The 22,929-nt window shown below is 42.4% G+C and overlaps 2 protein-coding genes across 4 annotated transcripts in view; one reads left to right on the forward strand and one right to left on the reverse strand.

Moving 5' to 3' along the window:
• The first annotated feature begins 1,596 nt into the window (after window positions 1–1,596).
• Window positions 1,597–2,791, forward strand: FGFBP3 (fibroblast growth factor binding protein 3). 2 transcript variants are annotated; one of them, XM_085064513.1, is made up of 2 exons: window positions 1,597–1,770; window positions 2,074–2,791. In XM_085064513.1, the coding sequence occupies exon 2, from the start codon at window positions 2,141–2,143 to the stop codon at window positions 2,639–2,641; it is 501 nt and encodes a 166-aa protein (XP_084920639.1). In that variant the 5' UTR covers window positions 1,597–1,770; window positions 2,074–2,140; the 3' UTR covers window positions 2,642–2,791. The 2 variants fall into 2 exon arrangements, with proteins under 2 accessions (XP_084920639.1, XP_084920640.1); XM_085064514.1 differs by having other exon boundaries at window positions 1,597–1,736.
• A 13,897-nt stretch (window positions 2,792–16,688) lies between these two features.
• TNKS2 (tankyrase 2) overlaps window positions 16,689–22,929 on the reverse strand; it is a 29,884-nt gene continuing 23,643 nt past the window's right edge. For both annotated transcript variants that reach the window (XM_085065248.1, XM_085065251.1), the window contains exons 23-27: window positions 22,668–22,742; window positions 21,537–21,642; window positions 20,729–20,915; window positions 19,209–19,365; window positions 16,689–18,910 (exon numbers count right to left, since the gene is read on the reverse strand). In XM_085065248.1, the coding sequence (XP_084921374.1) occupies window positions 18,848–18,910; window positions 19,209–19,365; window positions 20,729–20,915; window positions 21,537–21,642; window positions 22,668–22,742 (588 nt within the window). In that variant the 3' untranslated portion in view covers window positions 16,689–18,847. The remainder of the gene's footprint in view (window positions 18,911–19,208; window positions 19,366–20,728; window positions 20,916–21,536; window positions 21,643–22,667; window positions 22,743–22,929) is intronic.

Consider the following 22,929-nt stretch of genomic DNA (forward strand, 5'->3'; position numbering starts at 1 on the left):
GACATTTTATTTCCTTCTCTGCTGTTTTCCCCCACAACTCCAAACAACCAACTATGGAGAGCTGTAAGTATGCAATGCAGTTAGGAAGTGGGAGAGCTACCTGAAAATGTTCCCTCTCCCCTGAATTAGAGATAGGACTCTGCATCTCACCTCTCCTCCAGCAGCCATTCTCTCAGTATCTGCAGAAGTCTTTCCTTTTTAGAACTTATTGCACAGAAAGAGAAATGAGTCAATATCAGCCTTTCTCCTCAATTGAGCCTTATGAGTGAGAATGGATTGGATTGGGAGGGATGTTTAAAGGTCTCCTAGTTAACCCCCCTTCAATAAACAGGGACACCTTCAAACAGATCATGCTGCTCAGAGCCTCAGTTAGCCTGGCCTCAAATGTTTCCAGGGAAACATTCCCTCCCCAGGAAACCTCACCATGCTCATTGTAAAATATCCTTTCTTATATCTATTCTAAATCTGCTCTCTTTTAGTTTAAATCAGTTACTCCTTGTCCTATCACAACAGGCCCTGCTAAAAGTTTGTCCCCATCTTTCTTATACGCCTCCTGTAAGTACCAAAAAGGCTGCAATAAGGTTTCCCCAGAGCCTTCTTATCTCAGGCTGAACAACTTGCACCCTCTGAGTCTTTTCTCACAGGAGAAGAGTTCCAGCCCCCTGACTATTTTATTGGCTCTCCTCTAGACCCACCCCAACAGGTCCATTTCTGTCCTGTGCTGAGGACCTCAGAGCTGATGCAGCACTGCAGGTGGGGTTTCACCAGAGCAGAGCAGAGGCAGAATCCCTTCCCTCACGCTGCTGGTCACACTGTTTTGGATGCAGCCCAGGGCACGTTTGGCTCTCCGGGCTGTCAGTGCACGTTGCTGGGGCATCTCCAGCCTCTCCTCCATCAGCACCCCCAGTCCTTCCCGCAGGGCTGCTCTGCATCTGTCCATCTAACACTGTGAGGGCAGCCGGGAGCTGCTGGTAACTTGGGGACATCTTGTCTTAGAGTGACAGGGTCAGAACAGCAAGGAGTTGGGAACAGATGTGCAAAGTCACCACCCATGCAACAGAAGCACCGGTAGATTTTGAGAGCCTAATTCTGAAAAGAGATTTCTGAAACTGGTGTCTGATCTCCCATCCCCTAATGTGCAGCAACATAAAGGTTATATCTGCATTCTCTTGGAGCTTCTGGCATTTTTCAAAACACATCCTGCAGAGAAGACTCTCACCACGTTAAAACAAACAAACAAACAAACAAAAAAACCTCAAAGAACCCCATATGCTAAATAATCCACACTGATATTCTGCTTCCGAAATGAGACTCTTTTAACTCCATCAGTTGCAAAGGAAAGTAAATGAATCGATTCCCATCCACCAGGCACACACCCATACTCCCCACGCCCCCGCACGGTCCCCGCACAGCCGCTGTCCAGCTCGGCTCCCAGGCTCCCGCGCCACCTCGGAAGGATGCCGGGGTTCCGGGATGGCTTTGGGGTACCGGCGTGCGGTTTCCTGGAGCAAAACGTGCGGTTTTCCTCCAAAGTGTCGGGCGATCCCGCGCCGTCGGGGCACGGCTCTCCCGGCGTGTCCCCCGCTGTCCCCCCGCGGGTGGCGGCCGGGGAGGGGCGTCGGCGGGGGCAGTCCCCGAGCATTGATAACCCCGTGCCCGCCCCGCCGCGGGCAGCCGGGCAGCGCGGAGCCGCCGCGCACAGCTGTCCCGCAGCGCCACGCACCGCACAGCGCACCGTGAGTGCCTCGGGACGGGGCGGAGAGCTCCGGGGTGCGTGGGGAAACGGGGTGCGGGGGGAAAGGACGGGGAGAGGGCTGCCCGCAGCCGGGTCCGATGCCGCTGTAGCTGTGATGCCACACCCGGCGGGCGCAGGCTCCGGGTGCTGCTGTCCAGTTACGGCTTCCCGGCCGGGTGGTCCCGGGGCGGAGCTGGGAGGTGGACGGACACGAACTACAAGTTCCGGGGGTTACGAGCCTGGAGGGGCAAGCCCGCTCCGCGGCCGGCTCGGGCCAGCGCGACCCCGGGGCTGCGCTCCCGCCGGGGCACCGCCCGCCACGGTCCGTGTGTCCGCAGGGCGCGGAGGATGCGCCGGGAGCGCGGGATCCGCGCCGGGACGCCCCGTCGCTGAGGCGCGCCGAGGATGAGGCTGCCGCTGGCGCTGCTGGCCCTGGCCGCCCTGGGGGCCGCCGGCGCGGGCCGGGAGGCGGCGGAGGAGGCGCGGGCGGGCCGGTTCTCCACGCCGGAGCAGCACCGGTGCCGCTGGGAGCTGCTCTCGGCGGCGGGGGCCAGCGAGCTGCGGCTGAGCTGCCGGGCTGCGGGCGGCGGGGCGGCGCGGAGCTGCGCCTACCGCGGGGAGCCGCGGCGCTGCCCGGCCTTCGGCGCCCGCAGCCGGCAGTACTGGCGGCAGATCCTGTCCCGGCTGCGGCGGCGAAGCCACCCCTGCGCCCCGGGAGCGCCGCTCAGCGCTCGGCTCTGCGGCCCGGGCCGGGCACCGCCCGAGGCTCAGCTGCGCCTGCTGCCCGAGCCCGGCCCGGCCGCGCCTGTCCCCGCCGCGGAGCCCACCGAGGACCCTGCGCGCACCTACTGCGCCGAGCGCTGGCACTCGCTGTGCAGCTTCTTCGTCGGCTTCTGGGAGGGCTGAGCCGCCCCGGCCCGAGGGAGGGAGCGCGGCCGCCCGGCCCCCGCACCAGGACACTGCCGGCCTCGCCTGCCCTCAGCTGCCAGTGCCCCCCGACTCTGTCCCCTCTCCTCTTTTACTCCCCAATAAAGCGGTAACTATTTTGTGACAAGAGCCTCGCGTAATTCTTTGTCTCGTCAAAGCCCTGTAACACCTGCAGCACTGTAACGCTGCCGAACAGTGTGTGTGACTGACCCGGGCGAGAGCACCTAGGCACAGCTCTCGCGTTCAAGCACATTAACGTTTTTCGAAGGACATAAATATGAAGAGATGGTCGTTCCCTCCCCAAAATAAATTCCTACGAGCCTAAAGTTTAAAGTTACTCTGTAATCACCCAACTAGAAAACCATACATTTATATCAGAATAAGAAACAACTGAGACCTCACTAAGCAATAAGTCCTAGAAAAACTTTTCCTGCTGACAGAGATTTCACCAGCTACATGAATCAGTCCTGTCCTGTTTCCCACAGAACAGCTGGTCAACCGACTGTCTCCAAACAGGAACTTGGACAGAGTGAAAGCTGTGAAAAGAAAGGTTGAGACACTCAGAAGCATCTAAGTACACGAACTGGATTTATGATATTTCACCCAGCTAATGGCTGGGTGTTGAAGTAGGCAAGTTGTTTTACCAAGGCAGAAGAGGTGTTTGAGATGTTAAATACTTTATCCACACAAAACGTGGTACATTTTGATAAGGAAAGCTAACATTTTCCTTGGCTGCCTGGGGTCCTACACAGCCCCAGACACCTGCCCATGACCAGGAACAGTTGCAGACTCTTTCTGTACACTTTTAATTATGGCCACCAAGAAGTAATAAGGGTCTGCCCAGGGACTCTAAGGAGGATCTGGACTGTTTTATGCATCTCACAGTGCCAAGGTTATTTCCTTTACAGCAAGTAGCTGGATAATGCTCATCAGCACTGTGCAATAGCTTCATCATCACTGTGTGTGACTTGGATGACTATTTTTTTAACGACTACTCACTTTTCCTTCATGTGCCTGCCACCCAAGCAGCCCCAGAGCATGCTGGCTGCTGGCCAGAGCATTGCACAGTACCTTGCAATAATGCTCAGCTTTGTTTTACTTCCATGGCCCTGGCACAGCAGCTTTGTGCAGTGCTGCTAGAGCTTGCATTTCTCACCATCAGATGCAAAGGTGGAACACCATGGCAACCAAGCTGATTACCCACATCACTCTGCATTTAAAAACCCAACTAGGAACTCTGAACAAATTAATTGTTTACCCAAGAAGAAAAAGAAAGAAGAGGATCCCTTTCTCTATGTTTAACCACAATATCCCCCTGATTCTCCAAAACAGATCAAAATCTTCCTTTTAGCAGCACCAACTAATGAAATACAACAACCCAAGGGAATATTAATTGCATTTACTGTGGTTAATAACACCAATGCCTAGTTCTGCATAGCAACAAATATTCAGTTTTTCTATTGAAAAACTGATCTGCAGATCCCAAAGGCTGGGAAATATAGCGACATCCTCAGATTTGTTTTTATGGGGGAAGACCATAGCTTTTTTCTTTATATCTCAACATTTTCATCCTCTCCCATGATTGGATAACAGCTGACACCACCAGATAAGGCAACCAAAACCAGAAATGCTTTGTAGCCAAGATCTTCACTTCCAACAGAAACTGTTCCTTTCTAGTTCTTTGGCAGCTCCACAAGATATACTTGTTACACTGCCCACAGCCACTTGCCACCCCCAGATTTAGTCCAGCCCCCCAAATCTGCACCCACCCTTTACCTCTGCTCTCCAGTTGCAGCTGTGGCAGCCCTTCACCACTCCTCTGGTTCCTGGCTTGGCTTGCTCCTGTCATCCCATCCTTCTCTCCTCAGCTCCTCTGGACTGTCCTCAGTGTGGCCAACTTGTCAGGCACAAACCCTGACTGCTTATCTCATCGGCCTGATAAACTCTTCCCTCCCAGAATAAGGTGGTCCTGGGCATAATTAACCTTTCCCACATGCAGCTGCTGCTTGGGTTGTCATCACAAGGGTGCTGCCAGCTGACAGTCGTATCTGGACACTAGGTGTGCTTCTCAAGGAAAAGTGTGAGCCACCTTAAAACAAAAACAAATGATTGACATTTTTGCTTCTGGAAAATGAATTCTAGAAGCTCTAACTCAGGAAGTTTTCAGAGGAAAGAAACCCAAAAAAACCCACTTTTTGCCATATTGTGCACAGCATTGTTTTCTTTCCTCTGGCCGCTAAGCTCATCTTGGTATCTGGAGGTTCCAACAGAATCGCAAAAGCTGACAATACCATTTCTCGATATTCCTTTGGAGTGCAATCAGTGGTGCTGAATCTGGGTGTGCAATTAGTGCATCTGGCTTCAATTGCTCTCTTTATACATAGAAAGCCCTTGATCCTATTAAAGAGCACTAATCTCTCTTTCACCACCTTCTGATTTTGAAGGAACAATTACAAGATGTTACTCTAGTTTGCAAGATTACAGAAGGCAGTAAGCTGTCTTGCTGTGTGTAGCAATCTTTTCCTATAAAGAGACAACAAAAGTTGTTACATTAATAAATTAATAACTCTTTCATCACTGTCTGAGCAGAGCTTCTCCCAGGATGGGTCTGGAGTTGCAGATCCCAAATTTTGAGTGGACCACAACAGGAATTGCTCTTTCCTAGGTTTTGCACTAGGAACTTCCTTCTCAAAAATGCTGATTTTCCCTCGAAGTCATGTCTTTGCAATTCCTCTGAATTCAAAGGTTCAACAAGTGAAGTCTGGTCAGGCTCTCATAGTTTGACCCTCAGCTGTACCAGCTGTACTTGCCTGTATTTAATGTTTCCAATGTGATCATTTGACATTGATGTTTCCTACCTGAGTTTATGGCCACCCTGTGCTGGTGGAACCTACAAAAGGTTGTAATGTTCTTGGAGATTTGTGGTGCAATTTAAAAGCCATCAGATGATGAACAAATAAGAGTAAGGCAGGGGCACTAAAAGAAAAAAATAGAAAAAAGAGAAAAAAAGCCTAAGAAAAAAGCAACTATTCAAGTTGGAGCTGGGTGGATAATGGAAGCTGAAATCTTTGGGAATCTCTCTTTAATTGCCTCTGACATATTTTAGGCCTCCCTTGTGCTGTGAGCCCTGTCTAAGATTTACTGTAAAGCCAAGCAGCACACGAGGTGAGTGAATGGCAGGCTTTGTCAATTTGCCAAACAACAAATCCCCTCCTTTGTAACAATCTGGATTTTTAAGAATTCCAAGCTCAGTTCATGAACACAGTTACATGAAAGAGGCTTTCAACCATACCGTATTACAGAGTTTAGATTAACTCTCCCAGCCCTCACACTCCTTCCTTATGTGGAAAGGATCTGCTAAGTACAACTATGTATAAAATATCTACAGCTTTAGAAATAATTCAGTCTTTTAGGGCTTAGCCTCGTCCGGTGTGTGCTGTGCCTTGTGAAGTGTGGACAGTCTGCACTGCCTCTCAGAAGGCAGATATTTTGCCCAATTTATTTCAAGCCTCAGCAGGTTAATGATGCGCATTTCTTGGAGGAGGAGGGCGTGAGAGGGGCGGCAGGAGCAGCCCGAGCTCAGCCTGCATTCCCGACGGCTGAATAGCGGCACGGCCCGAGCACCGGGCTCCATGGAGCTGCTGCTCCAGCCTTCCCACGGGACAGAGCCCCCTGGGCAGCCCAGCCAGCAGGGACAGACACTGCGGCTTGGCCCCTGGGAAACACCAGCACCCCAGGGAAACACACAGCTGCTTCACTGACAGGAAAGAAAAAATTATATATATACAAAATTATATCTCTCTACAGATATATTTCAGAGCCCTGTCCTTGCTGCTGGCCCTTGCACCCTGGGTGGGCACATGCATTTATTTAACAAGGGCTCTGCTGGGGCACACATAGCACCATCCCACACCAGCACCTGGGCATGCAGTTCACTCACCCATTTTACTCTAGAGCTGCTGCATCTGCTCAGGAAGCTTTTGTGTTAATCTCTTAGAGGGGATCTAGGAATAATTGCTCCATGTAAAATGAAATTTCTTGGGACTAACATTACATCATTTTCTATTTAGACTGGCATAAAATGAGAAAATGTTTGATGGAAGCATTGTGGTAAAACGCAAATAACTAATTTCTTATTACACGTTCACAAAGTACTAAAATATCTATTTAAAAAAGGAAATCCATGGGACAAAATCTGGTTCAATTATAGAGATCCAAATCCTAAAATGTAAAATTGTATGTAGTATCTCCTTCAGCACACATTTTTAATTTAATAAAAATGTCTTAAAGCACTTTATTCTCCAAATTATTTACAGATCCCCTATTTAATTTGACTACTGGACTCAGCAGCTATTCTCTCATAAGTAAATGAAAGTCTTAGGTACCAAAATGTCTATAGGGCTTGAATTCTTGGTTGAAAAAGAACAAAAGAATCCTACAGTGATTGCTTTTATTCAGACTGCAGTTGTAACTAGAAAATACATGAGATGTATCGTCCTCAGAGTTAGTTAAGCAAAAAGCAGGAGAAGAAAGTGTTGTGGCTAACTTTGTAAAGCTGTGTTTATTTTCAGTTTTAAAAAAGTACCATGCACCTCCCAAAGTCACCATCCTTAGCAGCAGCATGATTTGCCCTAACAGGAATAAATATAGCCTCAACTCCATGTGTTTGCTGCTTCTTTTTTAGTTTAAGCGCAAAACCTTCCAAAATTATGAATAAATTTATCACTAGTATTCTTTTGATGGAAAGAGTAACAAGACAGCCACACAAGAGAGTATTATTTTGTGTTAGTCGAGACAAGATGTTGAGGATTTAGAGCTGATCTTTTGTTTCTGCTCAAAGACAAATGGTATAAAATTTATATGCATGCTTCTGTCCTGACAGCAAAGAGCTTCAGCACGACTCTCGCTGAGAGCTAATGACTCTTGGGGATGCTTGCTCTCTGAAGTCCCTTGGCATGAAATGGTCTGTTGCAATTCATCTCCCGTTAATAGCAGCTCCAAGACTACAGTCTCTCTCTTTTTTTAAAATTCTTTTATCCCTGTCTGAAGCTGTCTGTGTTCTCATTGGAGCCGGGAGGGTGTAGTGTGAAGGTTTTCTCCGCTCTGCTCTATTCTCGCAGCCCTCAGCAGACGTGGGGACAAGCTGGAGGCCCTATGGAAAGCGGGGCCTGATGTCATCCCACCCAGCACGGGGCCAATGAGCGGCAGCAGCCCCCGCCCGCCGCACACGGACACACCGACAGCATCTCAATGGCCTGGGGCTCTTTAGAGCTTGATCGGGCCATGGCGAACGGCAGCTGCAGCGCCACGGCTTCTTTCAATGGGCATCTCTGAGCCGGGAGCGGTGCCGTGCCGCCGTCGTGTAGGAAAACCGCGGCAGAAAACAAAAAGTAGTTCGGTATAAGAAGTCATTATAGACGTAGCGGAGATAAAGCTCCTGTTTTCATTTCTGGGAGACAAGGTGGCCCTGGGGTGGGAGCAGCCATGTGCAGGGGCACCTATGGGGACAACACCTGGCTGGGACACCAACAGGCTCCATCTAGCCCTTTCTGCCAGCACCAGGCTGGTGGGGAGAGCAAATCACCTGCCATTGGTTGTCTTCTTCCTTCTAATGTGCCCATGTGGTAAACATGGCTTAGTAATGAAATGACATCACAAAATTAGGAATATATGCCTAATGCTACCACAATAGAATCTTACATAAGTCCTCCTCACCTGCCATGGTTGTGCAGACATTTAATTGCTTTCTTCATGCTCTTTGCTGCCTCAGGAGATCAGACTCTGATGCTCATGTAGGTTTCCACTTCTTTATTTCCTCTGCCCACAACTTGATGGAGTGGTAGGACTCTTAGAGGTGCTACTTCCTTTCAAATTATTCAAACTAAGGTGCCAGTGTGGAGTAGATTTCTTGTTAGAAATTTGGAGCTAACCCGTGGATGAGGTTAATGAAAATATTTCCATCACACATCAGTTGCAGTAGAAGTCATTTGCGCTTGAGAGGAAGCACCAGCTAATTTTAAATCAGTGGAAGTGATAGTAAAAAATTGGTGTAGGCAACTTGGAAAATAAGGCTGGAAAAGTCATAATTTCCTGTAAAAGATTAGCTCATTTATTTTTATTATTACCATCTAGGTAAGGAGTAAGTACATATAAATACTTTTCCTGAGTTTGAAACAGTGATTTATTGGATATCCTCTCCTTTCTAGGCACCTTGGGGATCCTGTTCAGCACATGCTTGTGCAGCTAACCCAGTTATCTGGCACAGGCACCCCGAGGCTGGGGAACATTGCTGACGCCACGACCTTCAGACAGCAGAAGGTGTCCTTGCAGCAGGAAAAGGCAGCCTTGTCCTTCTCCTTGTTTGCTGCTGCCCATGTTGCTGTGTCAGTGCAAGTGTTTATGCAGCCCCATCACAAATGAGATCAGGGAGCCAGGCTGGGTTGAAGCATTCTGGGGCAGGAGTTGTTTCAGCTGGACCAGAGCCCTCAGGTGCTCACATGAGCCCAAAGGAAGGATGGCACAGGAGCTGAAGAGGCTGCCCAAAGACAGCCAGGCCTGGCTCTTCCAGTGACAGGACTATAATGGTGCACCTAAGCTGCATTTTACATCCTCTGCTATCACTTCTACCCACCCCAATGGCTCAGAGCCACACTAGGGGCTTGAAGGGATGATGGTCACTCTTGGTGGCCTGTGTTCTTGTACAGCATCTTCCAGTGCTAGCCATACTCTTGCCCCACAACCTCTGCCATCCCACAGGGCCCCACAAGCCCCCTCTTCCTCCCCTGCTGTCAGCCTTGCCCTGATGCTGCCTGGGGCTCAGCGTCTCCAGCTCAGAGCCTTTGTCCCGTGCCACCACTCAGGCAGACCACTGGGAGCTTGTGAGGGGTGTGTGGCCATTGTCACTCAGCACACACAGCAAACTGAAGCCATTTCCAGCCTAGTAACAAGCACAAACTATATTTTAGCAACACTGGATGATCACCACTGAAAAAAAAAATCAAAAGAAATCATGTGGTCTAAGTCTTGTGTGGGGCAGGGGTGAAGGAACAGGGATTTAAGGCTAACAGAGTTTTTAGCTACATCTCTATTGATTAAATTAACCTTTACAACACCTTCAGTAATTGCTTGAGGCGGTAGAAAGATAGCTTCTGTCAGATCTTGTGTCTCTAACTCCTAGGGACAACTTTTGTGGACTCATGGAAATGCATTATCATCCAACTTCATGTGTGTGTCTGTGTGAGCTCACCCCTAGTGAAGAGCATCCTTTCCTGAGTGAAATGGCTCTCACAACTGCTGCTGCTCTTGAGTTGCATTAAGGTTGTCACTGGAAGAAGTCAGAGCAAGAAGTATGATTTTTGCTAAGTCTGTTAAACCAACACAGCTGTGTCACTGCCGAGACTGACTGGAAAAGGGTAGGATGTAAAGGGAGAAAGCCGCCACTGCCTCCCAGTCTATTAAAATGAGCCACAAACACAATAGTGATGTGGTAAGTCAGGGCAATATGCAAATGGCTGCATGTCCCAGAAACCTTAATCCTATCAAGAATGCAGAAGATGTTAATTTGACCATCTTTCACAGCTCATAAATCTATCTGTAGCAAAGCCAGGCTGCCAGATGTCATCCACTAGCACTGCTTTGAGGCTGGCAGTCTCTGCATAGACGCCCAATCATGCCTCAGTAAAGACCAATAAAGAGCATTGTTTGTGTGGCCTGAGAGCAGCTTCTCACATGTTGCTACAATAGAGGAAAACAGTGGGAAATGTGAATGACTGATTGGCAGAACTGGTGGTCTTGGTTGTCTTGCTTTCCACATACAGAGCTATGGATTTCACATGCATTTTTCATTATTAGCATGCAGATTAGTCTACCTTGTCCTCAACAGTTAATGGTGTATATCCTCCAACTTAATTTTTTGAATCCTAAACTACAAATACAAGCTGGATATAGTTCCTTTTCTCTCAGGCAGATATTCCTTATTTACTTAAAACTACTTAAAATGGTAAACAGCTTTATATTATGATGTGATCTTACTCCTAAGGTTTAACGTTGAGAACAGAAATATTCTATTTCAAAGCAAGCAAAAGTCTCTAAATAAAATACCTCCAGAACTACATACTCATTCTTCTCAAATACAAGGTTCAAAATTACCGGTTGCAATTTAGATTATTTAATATCAGACAGAATAATCTAATTTTTACAATGAGGGTGGTAAAACAGTGGCACATGTTGCTCAGAGAGGTGGTAATATTCTAGCTGGACAGGGCTCCGAGCAACCTGATGTAGTTGAAGATGTCTTTGCGCACTGCAGAGTTTGGACTAGATGAGCTTTAAGGGTCGCTTCCTATCCAAAGCCATTCCAGGATTCTATGATAATTTGCTTTTACAAGGTGTATGTTGAAAGAACCACAGCAGATATTTTTGTGTGAAGTTACCTGGGAGCAAAGTGGGTGAACCTCACTTTTACAAACTGAAATGTCTTTCAGCTTCTCAGTGGATATCTTGACTATCACAGAACTCCATGTCAAATCACTTTATTACAGAGCTGGGCTGAAAAAAGAAATGAGACAAAACTGAATGAACAATGCTGTAGAGAAACAGGAATTTCCAGCAATAAAAATGACACGTGACTGTCTGCTGTTACAGGTACACAGATCCCCACAGAAACTGCTGTTTATTTAGGATGTGTGCATTCCTGTCACAAGCCACCCACATCACTCCAAACATTCTAGATCATGAAGCTCCAGCCCCACAGAACAGATGTCTCATGCTTCCTCAGATCAGACAGAGGGTCTAGAGAGCAGCAGGCTCTGAACTGGGAAGCTGAGGTGCTTAATGCGGGCAAGTCCCTGCTCTCTGCAACCAGAGAGAAGGTGCAAAAGGCAGCCACAGTTAAATAAATAATTCTGATGGGTCTAAAGGGACAAAATGATGCAAAAAAGAAGAAATCAGTTTTGAAACTAAAGGACATAATGAATTTGCTTGGGAAATCCTGGTTGCATTTTACCTTTAGAATTAGAAATAATGGGGGAGAATGTATTGTGTCTGACTTTGACATGATAACTATTCTGCTTGATAACCTTAAAACACGTGTATTGCTAAATTAGGGTATAAATATAGTTCTGATTAATTTTCCTGAAAGTTACAGAATCATAATGCAAATACCTGTTTACATACATAATTCATTATGCTAAAACTAATAGGTCAGCGAGTCCAAACCCACTATTTGAACAGTACTTCAAGTAGATTAAAGATGCTGAACCACAAACTCCACAAAATCTGTACTGTGAAATCAGTCCAGTGAAGGAGACATACTAAGCATTACTTCGTACTTTTTTTAAAAGGAAAATATGTTATTTATTGAAATTGCAATAAAACTTCTGTAATACATAGCAATGCACCCTATTACACAATTAATAATATTTAAGCTATTAACTGTACAACGTCACACCACTATTCTTTCTTCTTTTCAAAAAACTAAACACAGCTGAAATTTGATACATGAAATACTCAGCTCATACATTTTGTTCAACTCCTCTACTGAAAAGCTAGTATTTCTGGGAATGGGGAGGGAAGTCTCAGAAGACAGAAAGCAGGCCTACCTAAACCCATGAGTTTATTGGACCATTTTGTATGAGTCCTTGGCTTTTAAAAGTTGCCACATGTACAAGGTTCTCATATCTCTTGCAAAGTATTGTCATGATTTCAGTGTTTCTGCTGGACTATGTCACTACAGAAGCCACATGGTACTTCTATGAATAAAACTACCCAAAACTTTAAAACATGTCCCTGAATAAATCTATTTACAGTAAGTGTGAAAATTTCCTTTTAAATAAAATATTCCACTTTGCTGCAGGTCTGGAATTAGTATTATTTCTTTCTCTATTTTATAAATATCTGTTCCTTTTATTAGTATTTTCAAATTTAAGAACACTTTTAATAGCAGGTGGTATTTCAAAGGTGCCTTGGCATATGGTCTAAGATACTATTACATTAAAAAAAAAAATCAAGTTTCCATATTTGTCCAGTCCTATCCATAATGGGTTATTTCCCTTATAATTCCCCCCTGGGACTTTTCTGCCTTGCACTACTATTGAGGATTGCTTGAAATGAGCTAGCTCATCATTCTGCCTCTCCATCTCATTTAGAGTATGATTATACAAATGCTAAGAGGCTTTTCAAGTTACTAAAATGCTTACATGGCAAATTTATATAGGGTAGAAGGTTCATTGCAGAAATTTTTTATTTCAGAAATTTAGCAATCTGACACACTTAAGAGCAACACGTTTCTCTAATTTTGCTTCTTTATCAAGACACTTTGCACCTTTTACTCTTAGTGTGGACTATTTTAGCCCTTCTGGTGTACCACTGACCAGATTTTCTCTTTTAATGTGGTTGCCACCACTTTGAGATGCTCAGTCAATTACACACATACAAATACACACACTCCTTTTTTTTAAAGCTCATTTTTTTCTCAAGGTCTGTTCTGCACCTTCAGAAATCCATCTTTCTAGCAATGTGCTAAATGGTTCTCCATTTACAGATTTATTCCCAATAGAAGGTTTTCTTAAAACCTATCTTTTTGCAGTTTCTAGTGCATTTTTACATTCCTAATCTTTTAAAATAAGCTTTAGCATTAGTCCATTTAGTTTGAAGTCAGATTTATTTCACTTTTTGATTATTGGTTTTAGAATCTTTGCATCAAATAACACCTTCTACACAATGTGCTTCGAGGGCCTCACGTTATTACTGGAACTATACTGTCTGTAAAGCTGTGCTTATTTGTGTATTTTTTTTGATTATTTATAGATCTTTAAGTTTTAGTATACAATTGCTAAGTAGGTTTTTCCCTAAATACTGAATTAGACTTTGTTTTATGAAAACACTGCTCTAATGAATGCTTACTATTCAAAGTACAGCCCTTTAATTTCAAATCTAATTAGTTAATTTCATGTTTGCAATGCTTCAGTAAAATAGTTTCAAATAGGGAACCACCATCAGACATTGGTCATCATATTCAGTTTTATTTAGAGATGACCCTTTTGGACTGCTTAGTAGCTCACTCTATGATTAATTAAAACAATACTTAGTGTAACTGCTTCATGCTTTAATGTCAGCTTCTACTTTGACTAATTCAATAATTAAAAGCCATTAGACACAATACCCTCCTCAGTCAGGTCAGAAATATTATATCCACTAATTCATTTACTGTAACTCGTTTTTGCAACAGAATCTCTTTTTTCCTTTTAAAGAACCACAAAATCAGTAAGCTTGGAAAAGACCTCTGAGGTCGAGTCTAACCTACTTGCCTAATCTATTTACCTGCTTAATTTACTTACCCTCTTCTTTACCAGGCTACTAAGAAATTCTACTTCTGTACCCACCAATTGATCTATGATGCCCACAGCCCCACAAACCAGAATACATTTCTTGTTGCGAAATAAGCTTTCAAATGCACTGCTAGAAAATGTTACCTTTTTGAAGGGCAGCTGGACAACACAAAGCCAGACACCTCTAGCCCTGAAACAAGTGACTACTTCAAAGTCCATTTCTCAGTCTATTTCTATCAGCTGCACTGCTCAGTATTAATCCTTCCCCACATGTACCACCCCAGATCTGTACACATTGGTAGCCGCTGACATGAAGCTGCTTTTCCAAATATAAAAGGCCTCAATCACACATTCTTAGGCACTGGTGTATCTTCTTTTGCTCCTTAAACAATTCACATTTATTTATATGTTAATATTTGCAAATACTACCACCATGATCTTATGGTCCTCATAAGGACCTAATGGTCCTAACTTAAAAACTTTGCAAGCAAGTGCTCCCCTGGCTGTGCCATTTCACAAGTCAGAAGCCACCCCAATCACCCTTGCTGCCACCCAGTAAGATCCCAGCTGAAACACACTGATACCAGTTTTATCAAGATTGTAGATGCAGAGATGGATCTGACCTCCACTTCCTTTGAATTTTCTGGCTGCATTAAAATCCCCACCCCCCCATATACATCCTACCACTATACAGAATCCAGATGGATAATTTAATGTGACATACTTTGCTCTTATGATGTCTACTGGGGGTTTTTGTCTTGTCTTTGACAATCAATGTTTCAAAATCAAAGCTTTGAAGAGCTATTGTGCAGGGCACTTACCGTTGGCATTTAAGTCCTATTTCTTTTCTTGCATACACTTTTCCCCAAGTCTAACATTAATGCTCTGAATTGGCTGCAACTTTCCCCTTCTAAAACATGTATTCTCAAGAGGAGCCCTTTTGAAATCCCTCTAATGTCTACACGTCAGTGTTTGTTTGCTTTTTCAAGTCAAGTGAGTCGGGAAGCTGATGTACCATGATTACCTTGGCCATTCCTAACAATTATATTTGTTACTCCTACCATACCTTTTCAGTGCTTCTAGAATTTGCCTTTCTTTTTTTGCAGGTTATTATTTCTTCTATTGCCTCTCTCCTGTCTGTCTTCTCTGCTACCAATCTCACCCTTTTTAGGGCAGAACTTGCTACCTCCAAACCAGTCATCTACATGCTTTTTCTTTTTATTTTGCGTTCTGTTCTGGCTCCCTGTGGCTTTTTCTGATCTAGTGAGCCACAGGGAGAGGGAAGAAAGCCCTTGATTCTCTCAGAAGTACCACTGCTTATGCCTGCTGGACAGGGGCAAGGAGAGGGAGACACTTCCCCTCATGCCCTCAACTGTAGCACTTCCCTTGCTGGTACCACCTCCACCTCCTACTGCAGCTTATGCACAGCTCCAAAACCCACAGAGGGGCAGAACTCACTCAGTCTCACTGCCAGGTCACTGAAAGCAAGAAAGATCAATACCAGTCAAGTCTCTAGACCATTTTTTTTTGTTTAACTGGAAGGCAGAGGGAGAGCCAACCACGGGGCTTTTCCGGTGAAAGAGAAAATCCATTTTATTATATTAAGTTCAGGAGGTGGGCCAAAGAAGGGGAGATGGCTCCTAGGCTGCAGCACCCTCCTTGACTGGTTTGCTGGAAAAGTCACTTTTAAAACTTCTTTTAATTTTTTTTTTCCAAGAGTGAGCAAGTATGTGTGTGTGTACTCCTAGATAGACACATGCATGGCTAAGGAGCCAGTTCAGGGTAGAAAAGACAGTGGCAACTCCTTTATGCATAGTCATTTGCATTCAAAATTAGTGCCAACACACCTCTTAAACATGCACTGTATGGATAATCTTAACTTTTTCAATTATATATGACAGAAGAGTCTGGCTGAATTTTTTGATTTCTAAGAACTAAAATCTAACTTACGAGTAAATTTTTTAAGACAAGACCCTAATATTTTCACTTTGTTCAGTTGTACCACTTGTTTTTATACTAATTATTTAATTAAACAAAAACAAATCTAATGCAGAATGGAAATTTAATGTTAATTTTTCATAGCCTAGGTAGGTGGGATTTTCAGGAGCAGAAGTTGTGCTAACGCCCCTCAAGATTTTCATTACCATTGATCTTACCAAACATTTGCTTTCCTGCCCTCTAGTGCTCATGTCTATTTAAGTCTTCTGTACAAACCTGGTTTTGGAAACCTACTACCATATAAATGGTCCTACTGAAATAAAATTACTTACTTATTGCAATACTACCAGTGATCTAAACAGTTCCTCCTTTTGTTGCCCATGTATGTATCACACTGCTATCCATGCAGTTATCTGAAAAATAAGACTTTCAAGGTTACGTTTCATTTTACGAAACCAATGTAAGCAAGTTTTCTTTCTCAGTTCTGGACCATATAATGGAGTTTTAAGTGTACAAATTGAAGGTTACTTGTGGATTTATTACTACAACACTTCCACTCCTAGCTAAAGCTGTTAGTTAGCCATATACCAAACTACAAGTTTCCACAGTATTTACAGGTTTTCATCCACATTAAAAGCTCTTCTACTTAATGCAGTTAATTTTGCCTCCAGTGATGCAGTTTGTTACAGCATTGTGCATGCTTACATTTAAAACAATGGGTTAACATACTACATCTGTAATTACTCCCATGCTACCAGAAAACCAGTGAATTAAATTTATTTAGTGTTAAATGGATATGGAATGTCATACAGTACATGTAAAGACACTTCAAGATGAGTAAAGCAGAACTAATTGCACAAGGGATTAAAGATTCACCTCAACAGTCAGTATTATCAAATCATTACAGCTTCCATCTTCAGAGTGCAAGGTATGTCATGCAAAAAAAAACAGCTCAAAAAATCCCCAAACAGACAAAACCAACATTGTGGTACCACTTAAAATGCTATCATACCACAATATTTTACAAGACATTAGGTGATCATTCATATAGAATGAAGCATTTTAGCAATAACAAAAAAGTTTTAAACATAATTAACAGATTTTGCATGAACACAAATTCCAGCATTACTATACCTAAGGAACAGGCAACATGCTGGGAGAAAGTACCTAAAAATCAAAGCCTTTTTTATTCATAGCCAATATTACTTTCTGCAAGAATTCTGCAATCTTATTATTCAGTTTCCTCACATAACTGGGTAAGGTTCAATACATTTTTACATAGAGCATAATCACATAACCACCACATCAGCAAGAGGATTTCATTATCTTGACCAGTTACTACATTTAAAACCATGGTAAGGTAACATGCCCTGCAAACAAATTGTCTTCTGGGACAGTGTTCTGTATGTAGAAATATGAAACAACTAAAATATACTCCTACCCACTTTAACCCCAAGTAAATGATAATCTGTATTTACATATTTTTGAAATATGTAGGTCAAAGCTGCAGATGAAGAAATGCAGAGTACACACAAGAGCTACGACAGCGCTGACTGAACTGGTGGGTGCAGTCAGGAATCCCAAATGAGATCTGGACAGGGGCTGTACCTTCTGCACTCTTCCTCTGTCAAAGGGGCCTCACCAGGGATACCACAGGCAGCTGCTGCTGTGGCAGAGCTGCTCCTCCCCTCCCAGCTGGCTGAGCTGGGAGCAGAACTGTGCAGCCCAACCAGTTCCACTCAGCTGAAAGCAGACAAACACACTCCTACACGCCTGCTTCAACTACAGCTTGAATGGTAATATGGAAGAGACACAGGAGATGACGGGATGGCTTTTAACATTTCCACCTTGCAATGCTCATATTCTGAGGGCATCAACAGGTAGATTAATCTACCAAAATAAGTATACAAAAAAGGCCAAGTTGTTTGCCCCCATATTAGGAATAAACTATTTAACTTCCTGGCTTAAATGTAAGCAAGAGAAACTCAAGAAAGAACTTCTTGAGGTTAATTTTCCATCTACATTCAAAGAAAATAATTTACTAAAACTGTAACTTGCAAGGTCTACTAGCCTTGAAGTGAGGATACAGGTTAACTATACCTATAGTTAAATAAAAAACTTCAAAAGACATTTTACAGAAATAAAATATGCAACTCTGGGAAGTAGGTGGAAAACCACTTTAGTATTTGTCTGGAACATTCTATTTTCATAGCCCATCATTCTCAGGAATGTATATTCCATAAATAAAAATACAGAACAAAAATTTGCGTATTCAATCTAAAGTTGGATATTTCTAAACTGCTTCAGATAAAATTTGCTTTCTCCCTCACAAGTAAGTGATAAAATCTGAAAAAAATTGACTGTTCAAATCTATCTTGCATGAGAAAACACAGATGAACAAACCAACATCTGGAAAGAACATTTTGTACAAGATTGCAGTTCTAAAACACTTATATTACAAAGCAATGTAAATAAATACCAGGCTAGTACAAAAGCTCTTATTTACAGTTTTACAAATGAAAACGTTTTCAGTGTAAATGCAGTGTTTTAAAGAACACAATATTAGTAAAATGAGTTCCTGTATAGACCATTACAATTTCTGCTAGATTTGAATGCAGTCTTGTATAAAACCATTGTTTCAAGTTAATTTTTTGTTTATAATTTAGTACAGCCAAACCCCAGTTTATGCCTGGAATGGTATCTGTTAAAGTGCTGAAAAAGAGGACATTTCTGAAATTTTAGAAAAACATACTGTACATTATTAAAGCTTTATCAAGTCAAAACTGGTATACTTTGTTCACATTTGCTACCACACCACCTGTGAATGGGAAGTTTTTCAACAAAAACTTATAATTAATGGGATGGCAGCCATTGGTATCGTCGCATCCAAAGTCTGATGGTTTCCCGCAAGTAACTTGTCTTAAGCTTCAGTGGTGGCTTCAGGTTTCATAATCTGGTAAGTAATCAAGTATTCTGGATAAGCCTGAAAGAGTGACACACATTTTTTTATTATTTAATTCTCTGGATAAATTCAGGATGTTTGTTAGAGAGGAGAAAATATTATTAATGCCAAAGGAAAAAAGGGCAAAACGTCAAAGGTAAAACCCCCTGGATCATTCAGGAAACATGCATCCTTTCACCCCCAGCCACAGCTGGAGTTTGTTCTAAGACAAAAGCAAGTTCTAGCACTTCAAACCTAGGAGAAGAACTCCCAATGCATTACATGCCTTCAAAAAAAAGACAAAAAAAGAGTCTGCAAAACCAACCCAAAAGCTGTTTACCTGCTCTCCCCTGTAAATCACGTATTCTGCCAATGCCAATCCATTCACACTGGGCCGTCCAGTAACCGAGTGATGTCCTGGGGGAGAATGAGCCATTTTCATAGCACTGAACTGCAGGAAGGACTTGCCCAATGTTACACGACAGAAGAGCAACTGCCTGTGTTGAAAGGGAGAAAGGACCATGAACACACAATGCTTATGACCTTGAACCTTGGAGCCACTTTAGTCAGTCTTGGTAGTTCATAAAATTCTCAAGTTCTGTTTTGCTGAACAAAAGTTACACTCACTTTAGAAAGCTGTTTAGCCCAAGGAAAGGTTGGTAGTAATGTGGAAAAATGTTTATGTTAGTTACTGGAAACAGCATGCTTAACAATGTACTCAGAGATTGCCACCACCTTTTCTTTATCTGTTACTTATTTTCATTTGTTTGGGTCTTTTAAAAAAAGTTTTCTATCTCCTCTCCCCATTACTCATCCTAACAACATAATTCAGAAGTGCTTTAATGCTAGATTTGTATCCAACAGCCAAGTCAACATCAAGGCCATGTGCAAACTCTAGGTCAATGCAAAATACCTCAGATTAGCATTTGTCGATATGTTACGCTGTTTTCACCACTGAAAGACTCAATAAGGGTTCTTATTTCTGTATATATGTACCTATTGCAATGACAATAGAATCTCGGCATTTTTATAGACCAAGGTTATGTACCAATTCACTCTGCTAAAACTGTTGTGTTTTGCAGAAGACATACTAAAAACCCCTTTTTATTAAAAACTTTAGAAAGCATGACAAGACTCTGATATCCTCTAAAACTCTAGATGATTCTCTTTATTTGACAGCACCAGAAAAGAGTAAGCAACATTAAAAGGGGCAGAGACTCATGGAAGGAAACTGGAAGGATGACCTCATCCTTTTATCCCAATGCAAAACAATATGCACACCCACAAACTATTCTTCTGGTTGAAATGACTGCCACTACCCAAACTGATTCCATGACCTAAGAGCTTATTCTGAACTGACAGTGTTGATAAGACAGAACAGGTGTTTCTGCTGAAAAGTGAGCTAAGAACTCAATTAGTGGCAGAATCCACAAATCAACATCTCTATTTCAATATGTGAAACAGCAGTGATGTGTGGGCTGGCCGTTACAAAGTACATCCTCCTCAAATACTGCATCTGAGTATCTCTGAATTCCTCCTTTCTAGGCAATGAACTAAACTCTCATATTGCTGCGTCTTTCATATTAGCATCTAGCAGTTCCTCTTCACTCTCTGGCTCCCTAAGACTGATTTTTGTTTTAAGTTAAGGGCAAACATACAGTCAAATGCATTGAAGATGGCAGAAAGTTCTTTAGGACTTAAATGTGAAAAGTTTTCTGAAAGTTCTAATTAGGCCCAGCACACAGAGAGTACTGAGAAGGTCTGGTTACCAAGTAAGTCTCTCTTCAGAGAGAGACTGCTGCATTGTTAGTCTGGGATAAAATATACAAAAGCAAAATCAGGTTCTTTTGAGGGACTTACCTGTGGCAAACATAACAAGATCTATCTTTGTGAATTGGGCATCCAGTGCCACCTCCAATTCCATACACATATTGATTGCTTTTGGAAGAATTTTCAGCAAAATAAATCCCAGCTCCAAACATGCCACCTATATAGGCATGTCTCTCATCAAAGCCTTTGTGAATGATTGCATTCACAAATGGGGAGCCTAAAAGAAAGGAAATCAAATACTGAGCATACAGTGCACAGATTTTTGTACGTGTCACAGTTCAATCATGTTTTCCCATTGTGTTGGGAGCTATACAGCATTCCTTATGAACATGTACTGTGAACTTTGCTCATCAGGACAAACTCTGCATTTGTGCACAGAAGAGCCTTCAATTGGCTTTAACTTGCTAATGATAAGCTATCTTTTCTGGAATAATGAACAAAACTAACTTATCAACTTATAAAATCAAGAAAAACAAAACAAATGCCACCCCAAAACAATCCATAACAGAATAAAATTTGACCTTTAATCATTTTGGTCATACAGCTGATAAAACAGACTCGAGAAGGCACACTACCTAATCTTAATTCACAATTGTTTAAATGTTCTCACTTAGATCTTTGAGAGCCAAGGAAATGCAAAATTCAAAAGAATGATACAGTATATTGTATCATCTCTTGTGAAATATACAAACAGTTGTTCATAAAAACTCATGCAAAACCTAGAACCAACTTCCACTGAGGAAATTTATTTTGAGGCAGTAGAAATATATAAATAATCCCTCCAATAAAGAGTGCTGCTAATGAAATGGTTTCATAAAGTGCATTTCAAAAATCTCACCATGAAACAGCATCCTTTCATTAGCATGGTTATGATTCTCTTCAGAGACCTCTTTCCTCCTGTGAGTGTATCTTTCCCACAGTTTTTTGTTGCACACTTTCTGAATCTGAAACAGTCAAAATGAAACTGAAAAATTCTGTTCACTTTATTGCACAGATGTATAACCTATAGACTATACTATACTAAAGTACATTTACACTGCCACTTGAACAAGAATGTTTTCCTTGGAACTCAATAAAACACAAATTGACTTATCCTGCACAAGTTGATTGTTGTAGCATGACAAATAAATAATACAACAATTCTGATGTACTTAAGAATCAATTCATTTGACACAGCTTCTTGTTAATAATCCTTAGACTAATTACTCCTTAATTTAAATTTAGCAGGCTCGGTAACAATTCTTCTTGATGCTGAATCACAAGTAAAAAGATCAATCAGTAAATTAAGAAATGCCTTCTATGAAGATTTGTGAAACACTTCTGAAAGAAAGCAAATTACATACTCCCTGCAGAGGTATGCTGGACATTGCAGAGTCTTGTGCACATGGATATATCATAGCAATTCTACTGAGAAAACTGTAACTTCAGAATAAAACTTAGCAGTGCTTACTTGCAAATCAAAATCTTTATGATATTAATGAAAATTACCATTACTTCAGATGGAAAAATACACAAATACAACCCAAAATTCCACTAGATTATTTAGTTGTCTACTGCCTGGCTTTTTACGCTTGTTTGAGGTTAAATCAAGCCAAAATAAGAGTTCAAAAATTTTGCTTTCACTTCTCATGTGTTTTTTCCTGCAATTCTCCCTCAACAGAAGCCCTCTTCTGCTTCCTATAAAACCTTCTACCTTTTTCTTTAAAAATTCTGCAGTTTTCTGTGAGGTCCTTCTCTGTCAAGTTCTTGTAAAATTTCTTCCTGACTATTAACCCATAAGCAGCTTTTCCGCATAAACTTATTCTTTGAATTTCCCTGGAAGCTGATCTTTATGCTGTGCGTGTCTCAGAATGGCACATCTTACTACATTGTGGAACTCAAACAAATGTAGAATATCTTATGGATAAGTTAATGTTAAACAAAACTCCAAAGGTGTAAAACCACTGGCTACAAAAAAAGCAACAGCCACCTTTAAGATGTTGTATCTATTGAAGACTCCACCAGCATGTCCTCCATCTCTGTGCTCTCGGACAGTACTCTGCATCTGAAGATTGAGAATTTAAGGAGGATTACATTTTTTCAGAACACATTCAACACACATTTCCTTTACACAAATAAATAATGAAAAGAACAAATTATGTATTAAAATAACTAAAAATCATAAGAGAAATTTTTAGGCAATGACTGTATGTAGACAATGTATGTATGCTAAATAATGCCAGGTTTTGTGG

The sequence above is a fragment of the Lichenostomus cassidix genome, chromosome 6, assembly GCF_008360975.1.
Source record: "Lichenostomus cassidix isolate B80296 chromosome 6, HeHo_3.0, whole genome shotgun sequence".
NCBI classification, from domain to species: domain Eukaryota; kingdom Metazoa; phylum Chordata; class Aves; order Passeriformes; family Meliphagidae; genus Lichenostomus; species Lichenostomus cassidix.